The sequence below is a fragment of the Photinus pyralis genome, unplaced genomic scaffold (assembly GCF_008802855.1).
Source record: "Photinus pyralis isolate 1611_PpyrPB1 unplaced genomic scaffold, Ppyr1.3 Ppyr1.4_LG8, whole genome shotgun sequence".
NCBI lineage: Eukaryota > Metazoa > Arthropoda > Insecta > Coleoptera > Lampyridae > Photinus > Photinus pyralis.
This window is the reverse complement of record NW_022170819.1, coordinates 7,842,095-7,856,355: the sequence shown is the minus strand read 5'-3', so window position 1 is coordinate 7,856,355 and position 14,261 is coordinate 7,842,095. Positions and strand designations below refer to the sequence as shown.

Genomic DNA, 14,261 nt, shown 5'->3' with positions numbered 1-14,261 from the left:
CGCGCATTTGACAGATATCTTGACTCGGCTTCGCCTCGTCAAAATACCTTCAGTCTCAATGCGCGAAATTGAACTTCGCGCTCTTGTTATATAAATAACTATTAACACTGCGCATGCGCAAAACCAAAAAGTATGGGTATGCACGGAATCCTTGGACCAAGCCCTTTCAAACGAGTCCCATATCGCCAAAATCAGTGATTTCAGGAGTACGTGTGACGGACGGAGGTCAAAGTGCAGCCAATAGCAAATTTTCACTTCGAGGAAAATACGCTAAAAAGTGTGTCATTTTACTATTTCTAGTAATTACCCTTATTACGGCTCTCTGAAAACCATTATAGGGTAAAGAGTGGAAGCATACGTACCGCCAAAGCAGCACAGCCCATAACCTAACTTAGAACTCACAAGAGCATGATAAATATCTGTTAAAACATTTACTGGACAAACGGTCCTTAGGAAATAAAACTTACGAAGAACACCCAAACATTTCTTGCTTTAATTTACTGATATGCTCGATCAGATAATTTAGTATTAATGATTTCTATGATTTATTTAAGAGAAAAAATTTGGTATTGGCCAAATGATCAGCGAACGCAGTGATATTGCCTAAAAATTCCCGTCACAAAAGTCATTAATATAAATCAAGAATAAAATCGGTCCCAGAACTGAGTCCTGAGGAACCCCGATGCTCCAATAAACCTTCCTCCAATTTTAACGCACTGCTTTCTTTGAGAGAGGTAACTAGAAAACCATTCATGGCACAACCCTCTAACACCCGCTCGCCACAACTAAAAAACTAGAACTAGAAGTCACATCGAGGACCGTACGACTCCCACAACGACCTGCTGACTGCTGGAGGCCCAAGATGTTCATGTAGCACGACGACCGCCAAAACGATTCAAAACAACAAGACATTCTTGACAAGGACGAGGCGCCAACAGTTCCTAACTAGCAATATATTAAACATAAACTAGGTTATTAAGGAAGCAATTTTGTGATATAAATAGCATGTAGTGCTTACAATGAATATTATCAGTTCTCAATTGGCAAAGTGTGTACATAGTACCGAGTTTCTGAGAATAATCTCCGGCCTACACTCATCTAAACCAGCTTGTCAATTGTATCGAAGAAACAGGTGGTTCGGTATGTATCTCCACTCTTTTTCCAATTTTCGGCAAGATGGGTAACTCGCCCCTGGTTTCGGGGTTTCGAGCCTACAGTTGAATGTCGAAGACAATCACGGAGTTAGGTGTCGTAACTCAATTTTAACTACAGTTTTTTTTACCACCCCCATGACTGATTCATTCACGGAGAACATTGTTAGTAACAAACAACAAGTCAGTACGAACATCAAACGAATCGGTAATTTCCACATAGGTATTAAAATAAAATGATCAAAACTTATATGAATGTTACTTCAGGGACAAGATAAAGTAATCAACATCAATAAACATAAATTAAGCAAACATTACACCAAAAACGTAAACAATTACAAACAATAGCATAACGGTATCACCTATGTGATTATGCATTGCGGTTAAACCAACTAAATTTCAAAAACAAAGATTCAAACACACAAACAATATAAAATGTGGCATACAAAACACAAATACGATATAAAGAAATGCCAAGATTACCTACTACCTGCATTAAAAAAACACAAAATAACAACAAACATTTAGCGACGCGTTCACCACCGCCATTCAAGACAAGATGATCAACGTAACCCCCCTTCGTGCTTTTTAGATGGTGCAGGCCCACCTAGAAATTGCATGGTTGCTAACTTTCAAAAATGTATGTATCGTCGTAAGTTGTATATACAGGGTGAAACCTCTCAACTCCTAATTCCATCCAAACGGAAGACTCAGCTGTTGTTTGCTACTACACTTTCCGTCAACTATTTATTTATTTAAACTTTTCGGCCAAATTTGACCAAAAAACCTTCTTAGTATAGCAACTTCCATGCGACAGCAATTGCAGATGTGAATGTAGACTGAGATTATACCATATGCGGTGTGGACGTGAGAACGATCATGGTCCAAAGCGGAAAGAACGGGAGATGAGATAAGGGTGCACATTATAAAAGATGTAAATATTATTCCGACTTCCTACCTTACTCGCGACATAAATAACCACTTATGGTACGCGTAGCGAGATTATGGTTATAAAAATTCCGTTTAAGATAAAACGGCTGCTATGTCGAGCGTTAAGTTTGAGTAAGGGCACTATTTATCATCATATTAACCTTTAAGTTTAAAATGTCTAATGCCCGCAGGAGGATAAGAAACTGTTACTTAACAGCATTGTTATACGTTCATTCTAACTAATCTTGTTTAGATACGCCAAGAAAGGAGACGACAATGAGTCTGTTCACTAAGTAAAAGAAGAATAAAAAAAATGCACGTGGGAGGTAACCTACTAACGGTCAGTAGTGATTATCAAATATTTTATCTGATCTGATGGCGGCTACACTAAGAAGAAAGATGAAGAACGCGTTCGTGTCCAAACAGTTCATGCCAAAATGATGGGCTGCGCCCTGTTATTTTGTTAACTCAATTAGCAACAAAAGCCATTTAGTTTTGACTCTAAACGATTCAATTAGGTGGAGATTTTACGGGAATAGTAAAACGCGGTACTTATGTGCCTACTTCGTGTGTCCAATTCTATGGCGATATAATATGTAAAAGGTGGGATAGACCCGAGGCATTTCGCATTAACATAAGGTCACTTCGGGTCATACTTGATTCCGATGTAACTACACCATGTGCACATGAGAAACCCATATTTGTCAAACATATCTCTCTATACGAATTTGTAAAAAACCATCCAGTTCTGTACGTATTGAATTTACGTTCGCGGCGAGTGCATGGTCGTACCCTACTCACATATTTCTCTAACAAAATAAATTACGCCGATGATCTTCCATAGACAAGGGGAAGATATGCTTACCTCTTTCAAATTGTGCGATAATTAACTTGGTAAAAGTACTTTGCAAAAAATTAGCTCGTTACTTGAAACTTGAAAGCGTTAAATTGGCAAGCAAAATTGATAAATTGAATTGCTTTTTCAGTACGTTTCTTCTATGGACAACGAGGAAAAAGAAGCGCGTGTTTATGTCGTGTTGCGAAATGGACTGCGTGTTGTTTTTCCTAATGGATTTGTATTTATGACTTACCTGCACTATTTTCATTTAAACCATAACACAGAGTGCGTAAAACTCTAGGGTAAAAAAGGACATGAATTCATTACTCACAATGAAAAGTTTTTCTTTTTCGGTTGTGCCGGAATATGTTTTTGAATATCTACATTATAAAAAACCACATTCAAAAGTACACGAGCGCTTACAGAGAGTAACAACTTCCTCGTGGGCATGCGCTTTTTGTGTTTGAAATCTGCAAATAACCTTATGTTCAACTCCACTGAATTGGGATGCATTTTTGTGAAAAAAAATTTTTCGTGCCAAAGAATCGAACCCAAGCTACCCGGGTGCAAGCCGGGTGTCCTAATCACTACCATCATGAAACACGTTGAATGATAATTTTTAATGGAAGGGCACCTAAAAGACGCGTGCCCACGAGAAATCAGTTACTCTCTGAAGTACTTGTCAAAAGTTCTAGCAACATCTTTCATTAATTATTTAATGACGTTTTATTTAAAAAAAGATTGGGTTATTTATGTCCAAACCGGAAGTGAACAGAAGTGCCATTATATTGGCAAATAATCGGTTCGCACTATGTATCATGTTTTTTGAGTGGGGGTAATGCGGTATTTGGGAGAAAGTAGAAAGAGTTTAGTCTTGGCCGGCAAAGAGGGCGGTTGTCCCTGGCGAGTTCTGTGTTTACTTTACCTACTTTAGTAAAGAATTCGGTAAATCTTGAACGCGAGGAGTATTCGGGCTTACACTCGAAGCCCAAGTGGAATTTGTCTTTATCAAAACATAAACGAATGAATGAAGCAATAAAACGGGCAAAACAGTGTATAAACCAAATCAACAGAGCAACGGGGCGAAAAGCTTAGTACTAGGATTAGGGTTATAACTTAAATTAAACTAGAGATAGAATAGAGAGACGCAGGCCACGGGGGAGGGGGGGGGGCTCAGATACTGGGGGCATATAAACAGGAGGAATAAAGATCATACATTGCAGATGGTCAAGAATGTGCGGGCTTCGGAATGGAAAGTAGGCCGACCTTGCTTCACATGGAACACCACTATAGACCAAATGGTGGCGGCCTCGGGGATTCCCATAGAAAGATGGGAAGAGTGGAGCAGAGACAAACACCAAATGAAGAAAGAAAGCAGACGAGTACTGGAGGTGGAGGAAGAAACAGATATAAGCACAAGCAGCCTAGAGGAGGAGGAGGAGACAGGGAGAGGACAACAATAAGAAAGGGAGAAACAAGAAGGATGGAGGCAGCGGAAACATGTAGAACGCTCGGGGGCGACGCCATCACCAGGAAGCAGATGCCTGCCTCTAATGCAGATATTCCACTGAGGAAGCTGTGGCCGTACCCATTCGGGTCGGATAACACCCAGTTATAGCCCCCCACAACCTCCCCAATACACAAAATCCATCACATTGTTTGGTCTATGTCGCGGCCCAGCGCAATGGCAACAAAGTGCCTAATTAATTACTCGGCTTGGGATAATCCTAAAATGTGTAATTGATCTTAAAATTCAAATTAATTAAGCGCGCTTCTGTTGAGGTCACTCATGCCTAGGTCGGATGCTGTTTACTGCAACTCATTTAATTAGCAATGATTAATTGATCGCCTAATAGGTAAATGCTGCAACATACCTATCACATCGGTCTCCGTCTGTTGCTTCAAGAAGGAGACCTTAATTTGTTGGTTCGCATTTCCAAGTTGCACAGGTTATTCCTAGGGTTAATCAAATGTTGGTTGCTTATACTACATGATTTGCCTATTCGGCGATCATTACTTTCGTCAATTACTGTACCTATGTACAGGGTGAGTCAACGATTGCGCTGAGTAACTTAATGCCTTGAAGATAAGATATTTCGATAGAGTGCTTTTGTATTAATATATGGTTGAATATTCTCCACATTTTTAAAATATTTGGAATTATACAGGGTGCGCCCACAAAGTAGAGCGCCAAAATGGTACATTTTTTAAATAGAACCCCCTGTATTTGAATGCATTTTTGAATTCTACGTGTAATTGTACGTCTTTTTTATTATATGGTTAATATCCGAAAAGCTAGTAGTTTAAAGATAATTCGATTTTTAAGAAAAATTGAGTATTTGCAAGAGTCAGCATATTGTCAAAATTATTACCTACTTAAATTTTGATTCCAGGTTTTATATCTTTTATCATGGGTTAAACAAAAGTCAAATAAATACATTTACCTTAAAACATTAAAAAAATAGTTTACAGGGTGTTTTTTCCTAGATCCAAAGTTACAAAACTTCATATTAAAAAATCTCACTTTTTTTAAATGGAACACCCTGTATATTTCTCTGTCATCATTTAGCTCCAAATACCTTCAACTTTTGATAATAATGTCCTATACCTATCTCTGATAGTTTTCGAAACATCTTGGTTTTCCTGGTTTTTATATTCTAATCTTAAATCAGTTATATGTAATTTACATAGTGAGATGGCCATGCAAAAAATGCAATTTTTATCTGCCTCGTTCAAGGCTAAAATCATATTTATTAATTCATTTTTCTGCATGTCCACCTCACTATTATGTAAATTTCATGTAATTTATTTAAGAAGAGTATATAAAAACCAGGAAAACCAAGATATTTCGAAAACTATCAGAGATAGGTAAAGGACGTTATTATCAAAAGTTGAAGGTTTTTGGAGGAGCTAAATGATGACAGAAAAATATACGTGAGATTTTTAAGATGAAGTTTTGCAACTTTAGAGCTACCAAAAAAAAACACCCTGTAAGCTATATTTTTAATGTTTCATAGTAGATGTATTTATTTGACTTTTAGTTAACCCAGGATAAAAGATATAAAACCTGGAATCAAAATTTAAGTAAAATTTTTGACAATATACTGACGCTTGCAAAGCCCAATGTTTCCTAAAAATCGAATTATCTTTAAAACTACTAACTTTTCGGATATTAACCATATAATAAAAAAGACGTACAATTACACGTAGAATTCAAAAATGCATTCAAATAGAAGAGGTTCTATTTAAAAAATGTATCATTTGGGCGCCCTACTGTATGGGCGCACCCTGTATAATTCCAAATATTTTTAAAATATGGAGAATATTCAACCATATAATACAAAAGCACTCTATCGAAAAATCTTATCTTCAAGGCATTAACTTACTCCGCGCAATCGTTGACTCACCCTGTACACTGTGTCCAAGATAAGAATATCTATCATGGGGATACCATAGAGCATAGATGATACGATGATGGCCAAACTAGGGAAAAGTTGCGCAATTAAGGAGTTATTATATATCATTCTGTAAGTAAAACCGGACTATTCCGGTTACTTCCAAAGATATGCCAGAAGAACTAAAATTTGCCGATTTCGTTTTTTTTTGGTACTATTTGACACACACAAAAAAGGTAATAAACACTTTCTCATTGCCACTATTTGAGCTGTACACGGTAGCGTTGAGAGATTTTATTACAACGTTTCGTTTCGGAGAAATCATCATCAAGCTTATTTTTTGTAGCCTGCAAAAAAAGGATACAACGATAAAAAAAGTTGGAAACTGTTGGTTTCAACAGGATGGTGCACCAGCGCACGACGACTAGTCTTGCGAGAATACCTATAATTTGTCGGGGCTATTTTGACCGGGCTGTAATGACGGGATACCCTTAATAACAGATGAAGGTACAAAAAATAGTGGAGTAAGCGGCCAAACTTTCAGATGAAGAGTACAACGAACTCCTTCTACTATTTAAACAGGATAGGTTCTTGGATTAAAATTAATATTTACAGACAACAATCGGAAAGAAGTTTGAAAAGAAGGAACAAAAAGGCCTCTGGCTCGGAAGGAACTTCAGAATGTAGCACTGTAGTAGGTCCTGAGTCAGGTACCAAGGCACCTTTAGATAAATGGGACAATAAAAAAAAATTGCTCCACAAATACTGAAGTTGTCTATATGCGCAATACAAGTTTTCGTACGTACATTTTGTTTGCTCTTATTAAAGGAATCCGCCATAAAAATTTCAATCAAATTGCTTCACAAATATGGAAGTTGCCTATTGCGCATGCACGGTACGACTTCTGGTACGTTAATTTTGTTTACCCAAAATCGTCATGAAACCTTCATCATCATGCCTACTTTCTGTCAAGAAATTTGAGTTTCCATGACAGAGGCAGAGCAGAGCAGACTACGTTTCCTGCCGCTTGTCACTTTACTGACCGCACTGTCACTTTACCGGCCGCATCTGTGACATTTCTAAATGTCTATAATGACTCCTGTCATCACTGACAGATTGACATTAATCAAAAGTTCTATATAATTTATATTTATTATCCAGTCAAATTAGCTCTATAAAAGTAGTATAAACTGGATGTTGTCATTTCACTGAACGAAACCAAGCGCATTCTATGTAAAAAAATCCGCTGAATCGGAAAATCATAGTCCCCCCGGTCGGAAACGCCCGGAACATATTGTTATAAACAAAAAACGAAGAAAAAATGGGAAAATGTCGTGTTTTTTCACATTTGACTGCGAATATCTCGTTAACTATTGCTCTGAGGGAAAAATGAATAGACATGAACTTGTTTAGAATAAAATTTTCTATAAGATACAGTTGGTCCGGAACGCTCATTTTCAACTGTTATTGTTTTTTAGGGAATCTCTAAAATTAACACTTTGTTATTACTAAGTAAAATTCATTCGATCTTTTTGAAAATCTGTATTTAGTAACTACTTTTGATAACAAAACAATATAACAAACTAGATCACCGTATGTTTCATACTCATTGATTAATTAAATAAACCAGTAGAAAAAGAGATGCTTTGTCTTTCAAACTGGGGGAGTACAAAGAGTGTTCTCAATTTTGTTATACATATTATAACCCTAAAACAATCTTTTCCAATAATTACCCCGATGATTGCTGCAAATTGACGGACTGTGTAATTTTTGTTTCAAAATCCGAAGAATGTTCTTAGTTAACAAATGGAATAACTCCCAAAAAAATATAACTCTATAATAGGCGAATGTAAAGCTCTCGGAAAGCGGTACATTAAAAAAAATACGTCCAAATCCGATTAATCGTTCACGAGAAATCAGCTTTTGACTTTGAAGCCAGTTTTCGAAACAACCAAAAATGATTTTGCAAATCGGGTCGCACCGATCGATTCTTTACAGCGTGAACTGTTTTCATGCTTCTATTTCGCCAAAATTTAGTCCCCCAGTTTGAAAGACATAGCATCCCTTTTTCTACTTGTTTATTTAATTAATCAATGAGTATGAAACCTACGGTGATCTGGTTTGTCATATTGTTTTGTTATGAAAAGAAGTTACTAAATACGGATTTTCAAAAAGATCGGATGAATTTTACTTAGTAATAACAAAGTGTTAATTTTCGTGAAAAAATAAGACATTTTCCCCTTTTTTCTTCGTTTTTTGTTTATAACAATATGTTCCCGGCGTTTCCGGCCGGGGGGACTATGATTTTCCGATTCAGCGGATTTTTTTACATAGGATGCGCTTGGTGTCGTTGAGTGAAGTGACAACATCCAGCCCAAACCGTAATTTGACTGGACTTATATTAAAATACGATTTCGGGTAAAATCGAATACAAAACTCGTTAGTAAAATAACATTACCTGACTCGGAAATTAAAGTACTCGGTCCCAAAAGAGCCTCGTACTTCAATATTTTCTCGCCAGTAATGTGTCATTTTTCTGACTTTTATGTAAATAACTATTGCTTTTATTATTTATTTATTTATTTTTATTTAATATTCCCCTCTTGTTCTGAGCCCCCAATTACAGAGTGACCCGTGTAACAGGGTTTTAAAACTATTCAGTTTTGTCTCAGAATTGTCCGTGGGCGCAAATTTTGTATCACCCTGTGTAATAAAATCATGATTGAAAAATTCGAAAAAAGTGAAACAGAGCTATCAATTCCTGTTCGAGATGGACATTTTTTAGGATAAAATTCTGTCACTAAACTTTGATTAAAACCTTCAGGACTGTGATGACAACACCGATAATATTTATTTCACGATAGAGCGGGCAGTTTTGTAAATTTGGAGAATGGCTATGGCTAAAATTGGAAGATGTTGTACGATGGTACATTATTAGCCCAGGACCATCCAACTGGACGTAGGGTTTTATGTTTACAAATCATACAACAAAAGAGCTCTTCGAACGTGTTTTGAAAATAAAATCTAGGAATCTCTTGGTCATAGAACCAATCTATCTGACTGATTGCGTGTGAATGGTAAAAATGTGAAGAATTACCTACATGCATTTTCATTAGTACTCGACTCGTAATAAGGAAGGTTCACTATCGAAGTAAATTCCTTGACAAACTCGCCGTCTCTTCCTACATTTTCAGTCAGTCATTAATCGTATCACACCCAACTAATTATAGTCATACCATATTCAAACAACATGACTCGTTTGACTTAAAATAGTACTACACCTTCTCCATAAATTCCTCGCAATTTAGATGGAGGCTCGATCACGATGTTTGTATAAATTGCACGATAAACCGATTAAACTCATATTTCGCATGAAATTGGCCAACTAGCAATACGACGAGAACAGAGAGTTTATAACAGTAAAGGGAACGAGCAGAACAACAAATTGACTTATGCTTTTTTATCCTCGAGCTCTTTAAAAACAGGTCTAACAGTACGGACGTCTTTTCTCTTTTATATTATTCTTTAATTAATTTTTTCTGCCGATTTCTAAATAACGTTTAGGAAAACTCCTTTGCGTTGTTTTTTAAGTGTATATGGAGGTTACGTCGATCACGGGTCAACAATGTGGTTCAAAGAAGCTACTCCATAACCATCTGTTGCTATTATGACCCACAATACAAATATTTGGCCACTATCTTTGCCTGGAGTGCGTGAAGACGTGACCTTCCTTATTTGAGAGACCTGCATTAGGTAACGATAATTTAAAAACATTTTGGGAAACAACCGCAATTGATCTACCACAACAATTTTTTTTAATGAAATGAAAGGTGATTATGTAACCGTTATGCCCTACGAAGGATGAACAGGGAAGGGAAACTGTTCGAGAGAATTAAAGACAATGCGAAACTAAGATAAGCTGAAACGATTCATGTACCTTAAGGCCCTTGATATACAAATCACCGCAAAGTCCGCCATGTTTGATGCGACAAAATGCGGCAAATTTAAAGAAATCTTTATGTGAATGTTGATACTAATTACGATTTATTGTTTCAGATTAATCATCGCGTCCAGTACGATCATTCTCGTGTTTTGCATTTGCTCAACCCGATCAGAACCGAGCGTCTCGCCCCACACCGTAAAAAATCACGAGATGCTAACGAAACTCGGACTGTCGCGCGTTCGCGGCCCGAACAGTCACCATCGGAAGCGTCTGGCGGTCGAATCGCGCCATCACAGTCGATCCGACGACTCGCACATGTTCATCGTAAAACTGCCGCCGAATCCCTACTACTACACCCACAACGCGCCGAACTCGGTCGTCGAGACGAGCCGAAAGCTACCGGTCGGCTTCAAAAACAACGGCAAACCGGGCAAGATCTACCACTACAACATGCCGGTGCTGAAGAAGCTGACGGGGACCAGAGGCAAACCGCGAACGAACAACATCGACTTCATGGATCAGCAGTCGGATAACATGTGGAACGAGGTGCTGGACAAGCCGATGAAGATAAGGAAGAACTCGCACAAGTCGTCCTACTACGTACCGGCCATGCCGAAGAAGGCGTCGCTGATGAAGTACTTCGCCGGAAATGGAAAACCGCAGTCGTTCTACGTCATCGAAAAGAGTAAAAAGGCACACTATCATAGATTACTGCCGTGAGATACGTAGTGATTTTACCTCGTTATATAAAGACTTGTGCAATATAATTTGACTGAGGAGGTATGCGCGAGGTGGTATTGTAGCTTTTTAGTGAATTTTAATACTGTACATAGAATTAATTATTAAGTGAAGCTTATTTATCTTGTACTTAATATAAAATGCCAGTTTTTGAAACTTCAAATAAAGTATTTGTATCGTGTTTGAATTATTCACGATCGTATTGACAAAGACAAAAAGGTAATTAAAACTGTCATCACATTCAAGATGCTCGCCGCTATGAGGTCGTATATTTCATGAGGGTTGATAGATTTTTCAACCATACTGCAAACGCCCAAAAGCGTTTCACCTTCCCAGCAGATCCTCCTCCTCTCGGTCTCGGTCCTGAAAGTGTTCATAATACGTTCACAGACGCTGGAAAGCCTAGTTTTCTTTACTAGGCATATGTATTCCAAAAGAATCCGCAAAATGTGTTATCTCCGGTCATGGCGATAAGAGTTTTTTATCGCTACGTAAAGCTAAGTAAGTTGGAAGATAAGTCGGTTTCACCGATAAGAAAACACATGTGATGACACCGCATGTATTTTGATAAAAAATTAGAGAGGGAACGTGTAGAAGGGAAAAGTCGTCACATAGAAGAGTTTGGTGATTGACATGCAATTGAGCGTTTTGTTGCAAGACAGTCGGTCCTGCTAATTATAAAGTCTTGGTGAAAACTTGTTTTAAAAGAAAGAGACTATTTAAAGAGATTATATGCATTTCATCTGTAAATGATTATCTTTGTGTTTATTCGAGCCCAAATTACGACTTAGATGTCAAATTCCATGTTGGTACCCAGGGTTATTCCAGGTGTTTAAATATTCATTTTAAAATAACTCCTTTGGGATTATAGGATTCATGAAGACAGCTGAGTTTTCTCAAGTTAATAAGTTTAATCGAGATTTTTCGTAGTAGCGGATGTTAGACGTGCCCTGGAAATATTGCACACATTTCGTATGCCGTTTGCCATTGCACATAGCAATATCGAATATAGTTACCTACTGTGTTTGGATAGACCTATTTTTTCACGCCTCCAGACCTCCTTCATGCTTTAAAACCTTTTTTACGCTTCTTTCCCCCTTACTACAACTCCTCCATCACGTCTGTGTATGTCTTTATACGCCTCCTTAACATGTTTGCGTGCCCTGCCGTCTCCTCAACTCTTTTCCGGCATCGCCTTAATCATCTCTATAACGGCTTCAAATTTTTGACATACCCCCTACGGTTACGCAGCACCTCTTACTTCAGAAACGATAGCACTATATGGCATAAAATAAGAAACGGTCTATATACAACAATCTTGAGTCCTCGACCGTTCTGCGCAGATGCCGAAGAAGAGGAAATTTGGCGACGAAGCTTGGCAAAAAGTGTTTGTTTTATATACAGGGTGTTTCGAAATTCGAGCACACGGACTATGGGATGGTGTTATACGACAAAACCTGAACAAAAAGTTCCTCTACCAGTTTTCCATCAGACCGCTATTTTTCGAGCTACCGCGGTTTAAAAAACTCCGCCCTCCTACGCTGCGCCACTGGTTAAACTTAATAATAACACATTTTTAAAAACAAAAGAAGGTTGAAAATAAACTATAATTATGACGAGTACATAATTACAACAGTTGTTCAAAATGTCCGCCGTCTGCTAGTAAACAAGCTTCAGCACGTCGAAAAAAAAAAGTTCCGGTCTGATCAAAAACTGAGAGGAACTTTTTATTCAGTTTTCGTTGTATAACACCATCTCACAGTCCGTGTGCGCGAATTTCGAAACACCCTGTATGTATACGGTTACTGAATCATGTTTGTTTGTTATACTGTACAGGTGTTTAACGGGCGACGGTAAATAAAAAGCTTTTGTGTTTTATGGAATATATAGTATATTTACAATATATACAAAATGGTGGCGGAAATACACGAAACGAACGCTGTCGTCAGAGTGAGCGCGGATGCAGGTCTTCTGGCTGGTGGATCGTGGCGCGAGGTCGAGCTGGCAAGGCGAACTGGTTCTGCAGGCGGACAGCTGGAATTACCTTTACGTTCGGAGCTCTGGTTTTAAACATTTGCGGCCAGGGATGCGTATGAATCGACAACTAACCATTTATCCCGAGGAGAAAATACCCGATACAAATCCGATTCTTCGCTGTATGTGTTGCTTCCTCATCTCGCGCAGCCTGTAGCCCTTGTGCATTAACAATGCTGGAAGGGAGTCCTTTAATTAACTTTTCTTCTGTAGTATGTGGGTCTGTTTGCGATAGGCATTTTTTGTGGTGTCAAATTACATTTTCTGTCATCCGAGGTCGTTGGCCCCATAAATTTTCAAGGTCGCCCTAGGTCATTGAACCAATAAATTTATCTGAGGGCGTTGGTAACATTTTTTGGTCATTCGAGGTTATTGACTCCATAACATTTTTGAGGTCATCCGAGGTTATTGACCCAATGTTTGACCTTTATGGCCTTCAGTGTTGTATATAAGAAGCTGCAGAGCAGTTTATTGCCAGTTATAATCGCAATCCTAACGTACTCGCATAGTTATGTTATTCGCCTGTAGTTATATAGCTTTTTGGAAGATATCATAAATGAGGTAAATGACCTAGGATGTCCTTGAGAATGTACGACAATAACCTCGGATGACCTTGAAATTCTATAGGGCCAATGACCTCTGAAGACCTTAAAAAGTAATTTGACACTACAAAAAATAGACCAATGCTTTCGGATGACCTTTAAAATGTATGGGGTCAATGCCCTCGTATAGCCTTAGAAACTTATAGGGCCAATGACCTCCGATAACCTTAAAAATGTAATTTGACACCAAAAATAATGGGGGTCACCGCCCTCGAATGACCTTGAAATTATTGGGGCAATAACCTCGGATAACTTTAAAAATGTAATTTGACAACACAAAAATAGGAGCCATTGACCTTGGATGACATTGAAAATGAATACTGACACCACAATTGAGGTCATTAACCTAAGATGACATTGAAAATGTTATTTAACACTAAAAATGGGGTTATTAACCCTATGCCCCTAAAAATGTAATTTAACACCACATCCATTGAGGTCATCGACCTTGTAAATGTAATTTAACACCCCCAAAAAAGGTAATATGATAACTACAGCTTGCCTTTTGCGTTTCATCGTTACCTACTTTTGAAGGTCACCGTCCCCGTGGCACGCGACTTCTACCTTAACCTAATTTCCAAGGTCACCTCGACGTGCCACGTGACTTTCACCTTGACCTAATTTCCAACC

General features: G+C 38.1%; 1 protein-coding gene across 1 annotated transcript; it reads left to right on the top strand.

Annotated features, from left to right (window-relative positions):
• The first annotated feature begins 10,307 nt into the window (after positions 1-10,307).
• LOC116178352 lies at positions 10,308-10,977 on the top strand. Its single transcript, XM_031497820.1, has 2 exons — positions 10,308-10,312; positions 10,371-10,977. The coding sequence occupies exons 1-2, from the start codon at positions 10,308-10,310 to the stop codon at positions 10,975-10,977; spliced, it is 612 nt and encodes a 203-aa protein (XP_031353680.1).
• Positions 10,978-14,261: the final 3,284 nt, after the last annotated feature.